The sequence below is a fragment of the Citrus clementina genome, unplaced genomic scaffold, assembly GCF_000493195.1.
Source record: "Citrus clementina cultivar Clemenules unplaced genomic scaffold, Citrus_clementina_v1.0 scaffold_7, whole genome shotgun sequence".
NCBI lineage: Eukaryota > Viridiplantae > Streptophyta > Magnoliopsida > Sapindales > Rutaceae > Citrus > Citrus x clementina.
In genome coordinates this window covers 18071596-18078152 of record NW_006262075.1, presented here as the reverse complement: position 1 = coordinate 18078152, position 6557 = coordinate 18071596, and the positions used below count along the sequence as shown (strand labels likewise).

Genomic DNA, 6557 nt, shown 5'->3' with positions numbered 1-6557 from the left:
TGTCGCCTCTATTATTTTTCATCATCACATTTTTTTGTCACAACTGATAATTAATTGTTTGGAGGAATTGTTTTTCACTATATATATATTATGACCAATGTAATATTTGTCACAAAAAGTTGAATCAATGACCAATTAATGCATCCCAAAATAAGAATTATTGGTTAGAAAATATAATATAAATTAGAACTAGACTAATAGTTTGAAATTGTTGTAAAAAAATCGTCTTAAAAAGTCAAATTTCTTATACTACACATTGATATATATTGATTAATTTGTTAATTAATTTTTTATTTATAGATAAATTAATTAATGTTACGAATATCGTTGAAAGAGTATTATTATAAAAAAAAAGAAAAAAAGGATAAGAATGTAACATATTTAACTGAAGAGGTGTTTTGAGATATTTTTTAAAATATAAAACTAAACAAACATTTAACTCATAATATAGGAATTAAATAATCATTTATCTTTATTTTGTAGATAACTAGTTTTGCTGGAAACTCCCATATATACAACAGATTTGGAAACACAATACGCCACTCACAGTCACTTGGAGAAATTCTCAAAGAGTAAATATGGCAGTGATACTCAAAAATATATTCCGAATCACTGCTTCCAAGTTGGTCACCAATAATATCCAAATCTTCACGAAAAGAAGTATAAAAACTGCCACTTCTGATGTTCAAATCATTTCCACCGAAGCAATCAAACCTCATCTCCAACACCAAAACATCTCAGAACCTATAAGCTTTCATTGCCTGATCAATTGTGTTCTAAACTTTACGTGTCCCTTGTTTTCTTCTACTCGACCAATTGCAAACAGCAAGATCTCAGAAAAAAATCCGATTTGTTGAAGCAGTCTCTCGCAAAATCATTAACGCACTACTACCCTTTTGCTGGACGATTGATTGATAGCTTTTCAGTCGACTGCAATGACCATGGGGCTGCATTTACTGGGGCTGCAATTGTTGGCTGTGATATATCAAAGTTTCTTCAACCACCAGATATGGAGCTGCTACTACAATTAATCCCACCTAGTCCCCAGTTATCGAATTTAGATATTTCTGAAAGAGAACTTTTGGCAGTCCAAGTAAATTTGTTCAGCGGCGGTGAAATGGCAATTGGTGTTTGTTTTTCGCATGGAGTGGCCGATGGTTCAGCAATATTTAACTTCATGAAAACGTCGGGCGAAATCACTCGTGGGGTGATTAATGATAATGATAATATTTTCAATAACAATGTCGTTTTAGATTGCACTTCTTTGTTTCCGCCGGTAAATTTTCCGAAGCCGTATCAAATCGTCACAAGCCCACAATCTTCAGGCAACATTGTATTCAAAAGATTGTTGTTTGATAGCAAGAAGATAGCAGCTCTAAAGGAGAAGATGAATAAAGAGCTAATGGGTAATAATTTTGATGATAGGTTACAAGCAACACGATTCGGGGTTGCATCAGCACTCATTTGGGGTGCCTTCATTGCTATTGCTGGGGAAAGAAAGAGGGAAATTCATAACAAGTTGTATTCTCATGCTATGTATTATACTATGAATGTGCGTAACAAGACGAATCCACCGATGATTCCACGGTGCAGGGGTAACATTTTTTGGTTTGCAAGGGCAGAATGGTCACTAGCCGAGAATGATGCCATAAAGGTAGCAAGTTTAGTAAGAGAAGTGATCAAAGCAAAGAGAATGGGAGGAGAAGTGATGCATAGTAATGAGCACTTAGGTTTCATAAAGGATATGGAAGAAACATGGGAGGATTCAAGGTCGTTTGTTTTAACTAGTGTGGTTGGATTGCCTTGTTATGAAGTTGATTTTGGCTGGGGGAAGCCTGTTTGGTTCAGTGTCGGGCCCTTCTTATTACTTGATTTTGCAATTTTATCAAGCTCAAGCGATGGTGAAGGAATAGAAGCATGGGTGGTAATGTTTAAGGAGGACATGGATAAATATGAACAAGAACCTAGCATCAAGGCTTATGCTTCCTCTAACCCTAGCATATTCATAGGGAAGTAGGAAGTTAATTTCATGTATGTTACTTTGAATAAAAGAGTTTTTTTTTCCTATATAGAGTAATGATGATATGCTTATAAAGTTAAAAATATGTTTGTTTTACAATAATTATATCTTGTTATTGTCATATGTCTCTTTAAATAAAATCATGTTATGAATGCATACTTTCTTTCTTTCGATCAATGAAACCCACCAACCATTTTGATGGTTATTTTGGACAACGAGAAGGGGAGGAGGAAAAAAAAATAAAAATGAATGTGATGTAGTTATTTTGGATAAGCATAGCTTCATATAGATGATTTCGATAAATAAAAAATGTGAATCAATTCTGAATTTGCCAAATAAAATGTATGTGATGTAGTTTTTTATCAAGGCAACCAGCATCTGTGACCATTGTGTGTTAAATCTTAATGGGCACTGAGCCCATTTGTGAATAACCGTAAGAACCATGCTATTTCCCTCTCCCAGTCCTCACATTGCCTCTGAAAAGGCAGTGGCTATTCACCCAACGTTATTTCTTATTAATAATCCCCACTTTTATTCCACTGCAAGCAATTTAAGGAATCATATCGTATCCAATTCCTTGCAGAATTAAAATTTTCTTTATCTACTGAGTATCCAAATCCTTGAAGAACTAACTATTTTCTTTCTTTGTACAACTTCTTTTATCAGTTACATTAATTGGTTTATTAGTTAAAAAATAATAATAATAATCACGTGATCTGCTAATCTATTTCCAGAAAATAATTCATTTGTTTTCGAAAAATAAATTGAACAAGTACTTAATATCGTAAAGGGTGTTATTGTTTTAAAGGGTAGTTACTGGCAATCGCGCTCTACTGCCGATAGCTGAAGACTAATTATAATGTCATAATTGAAACCAAGAAAAGCCTTCAAGTCCGCACGAACGTCTAGGAAAGGAGGACACGCGTCCTTTTGTAGAGCAGCGACTGTATCAGACACTCCCAAAGGCCCAAAGGCAACTGGAACTGATCTAGCACAACTCATGATAAAAGTACAAAATATTGTATAATTTTTTTATGGGGCAGGTTCAATAAGGTTTGAGAAGACAAAAATATAAACACAATTTTTTACAATAATTTTGAGTCATTAGATTAAACAAAAAATGAATGGTTACAATTAAATGACGTGATTGTATTAATATCAGTAATAATTTTTTTTCTCTCTTTTCTCATTAATACTCTATTCTCTCTCATCCTTCTACTGAATTTGTTATCTCTCTCCCCTAGTTCTCCACCTCCTACGAAGAAAAACCAAGAGCAATTGCAAATAATTGAATAACTTTTTCTTTCCAAATGACAAATCATTTATCCAGAGAGCTCCTTCATGAATGTGAAGCATACGGAAATCATTCAAATCTGAGTACATTTAGCTATAAGCAAGTTTCCTTAGTGCTACGAGAATCCACCATTAATGCATTTGTGACGGAGCAGGTGTAGCGGAAGTAGAATTGATAGGGTCGATAATATTAGATATCGTTCTAATATTGTACATCGAAGCGTGATTAGTTCTTATTTTAATTAAAAAAAACTCAGTGAGATTTTAATAATGCGTAAAGTGAGATTAGATGATATTCTAATTCAAACAACTCTATAAGAGAGTTTTTTTTTTTTTATAGATAATCCCAATAGAAAAAAGGGATTTTATTGAATAATTGAAGTTGAAGTTATCAAAGCAATAACAAGACCTCCCTATTTATAATAGAGAAAGCCTACTTCTCTAAATTAACTTAAAAATGAAAACTAAATCACAATTATAATAGAAATAAAAGATTAAGATACATACCTTAATTGATTCTAATTATAGAAAATCCTAAAATAATAAAATTCTTGAATCCTAAAATAACATGCTATGTCAGTCTCACCCTCTTAAAAGAAAATCGTCCTCAAGTTTGAATACAATCTGAGGATGAAACTTGTAATGTAAGACCAAATCATCTTGTAATTTGAACCTATAGTCTTTGTCATCAATCTTTGTCGAAACTTTGAAGGATTTATACTTCATCAATTTCCTTTGCTTATACATTCTTCGAGGCGATGAAGACTTCAAGAGCGAACAATGATCAAATAACTCTTAACCTTCCCTATTTGTCGCTCAATATGCTTTCCAACAAATTTTACCTTTCAAATTAAATCTTTGCAAACACAACCTTCTTGTCCATAATGTAAATCCGTAGAACCATTTCGATCATTGCAGTTTCTTCAACTTGATTTTACTACACAACCTCGATCGTATTGTTAGGCTTAATGCTCAAATCAAGAGTAGGTTGTACTTCTTCTTTAATAATATCTTCATCTTAGAAATTGTCTTTTCTTCCGGCATCTCACACGAGTCTTCTTCCTTAACGACAGGTGGAAATCATTGGTACATCTTTAGGCATTCTCATAGAGACACCATTTTTTGATTTAATCTTTGGTTTCTTCAATTCTTTAATCACGTCATTAAAGCTTCTTTTACACTGTGTCTCGATTTGTGACTTGATTTGTGTGCTAAATAAATTGCATGTTATAAAGTGTAGATAGTGTATGTAGGCATCTTATTTTGAATTGAAAAGCTTAGCCCCCTAAAAGACCTTGTAATTATATCCTCTTCAAGTTTATAATAATATTTGCATCCATAAAATTATTTAAACTCATAAGCATAAAATCAGATCGCAAAATATGCTTCATATGGTTCCATGATCAAATTTTGCATTTGCCTCGGTCAAGTCAAGAATATTACAATTGTTCCCACCATTCTGAAACACTAAATCTCAATTTACAAACAGTAAATGAAATTTGTTTTTCTTTAGGAGTACGCAAAACTACAAACCAATGTTCAACCTTGTCCAACCAACCAAGAAATTTCTCAGGACGAGTGTGTGCAAATAAGTCCGACACATGATAAATAGAAGGTATGGACAATAGTTTGCCATTAATTATCAAGTTTCCAGACAATTTCAAAACTCTAAATAATGCTCAACTCTTGCATTTGGTGTCGTTGGCGGTTGGTTGCCATGTTTTGGACGAGGGGCGTTGGATCTAGAACAGACAATAGCTCGGAGCAAGTTCATGTCGGCTGTGACAATCAACTTGTGTCAATTTGATCGAAAAAGTAACTTGAAGCAATGGCGACTTATAGTAAGTGTGGCTGTGATTCATGGCGGTTTATAGCGGAGTTGGCTGTGATTTGGCTGGTGGTGGTTGGTGAAAGAAATTCTATGAAGAGTATAATTCTTGTTCTGTAATTTTAATGAATTTTACAGAGTTATTTATACAAAATAAAGACAAAGTAGCCGTTGAAAGGCTTAATAATATTAAAGGAAAAATAAGTAACTTCCTAAACTATTGCACAATATCTTTATAAAATAGGAATGAAATATTCCTACATGATATTGGCATTCAAGTGTAAAAATCGTGCTGGAGATATTCCTTGACAAATAGCTTTGACGTGAGCAAGCTGTGTGGAGTGATAAACCCTTTGTTGACTTGACCGTTGATGACTTTCCTTTTGGTAATCTTGGTTAACTTGCTTAACATCCCCCCTCAAGCTGGCAAGTGACATTTGATGAACGCCAAGCTTGTATCTGAAATCGCGGAACATGGCTTTTGACAAAGCCTTAGTAAAAACGTCTGCAATTTGTAACGAATAAGGGACAAACCTCGTAACCAAGGCACCATCAGCAACCTTTTCTCTAATGAAGTGATAATCTAATTCAATATGCTTCGAGCGAGCATGAAAGACTGGGTTAATAGTCATATACAAGGCACTTAAATTATCACTTAAAATTTGTGGAGGTTGAGCAAGAGGAATGCCAATTTCTCGGTACAGGTATGTGATCCATGTGAGTTCTGCTGCTGTAGAAGCAAGGGCTCGGTACTCAGCTTCAGCACTGGATCTAGAGACAGTTGGCTGTCGTTTTGAAGACCATGAGATGCAATTTGCACCCATATAGACACAATATCCCGTGGTACTTCTCCGAGTGTCTGGACAGCCTCCCCAATCAGCATCACAAAAGGCAGTAATATTAAGAGAGCTTTGTTGGAGAAATCTGATCCCATAATCCAAGCTCCCTTTTAAGTACCTGAGAATACGTTTAACAGCACGTAAATTAGCCTCAGTGGGTGTTTGAAAATGTTGACATACCTTATTGACTGCGTGAACGATGTCCGGCCTTGTTAGAGTGAGATATTGGAGCCCTCCAACTAATCGTCTATATTCGGTTGCATTGACGGGCTTGTGATCAATGGGGTTGGCTTGTTCTTTGATGGCCATAGGAGTTGACAAACTAGTGCTTTCTAGCATCTTTGCTTTGGTCAGTAAGTCTTTGGTGTATTTGGTTTGAGAAACATAAATACCTCCAGAGAAATACCGAATCTCAAGTCCTAAGAAGAAATGGAGCTGTCCCAAATCCTTTAAAGCAAACTCAATGCTTAGTTGATGAATAAGTTGGTCAATTAGAAAAGTATTGTTGCCTATCACCACTATATCATCAACATAAATTAGCATTAGGATTAATGAGTCATTATTATGAAATATAAAT

General features: G+C 34.5%; 1 protein-coding gene across 1 annotated transcript; it reads left to right on the top strand.

Moving 5' to 3' along the window:
* Positions 1-578: 578 nt before the first annotated feature.
* On the top strand, positions 579-2017 carry LOC18036021 (pelargonidin 3-O-(6-caffeoylglucoside) 5-O-(6-O-malonylglucoside) 4'''-malonyltransferase). Its single transcript, XM_024180989.1, is given in 3 exon segments — positions 579-714; positions 717-1185; positions 1426-2017. Coding segments are annotated over 3 exon segments (1197 nt in total).
* The last annotated feature ends 4540 nt before the right edge of the window (positions 2018-6557 follow it).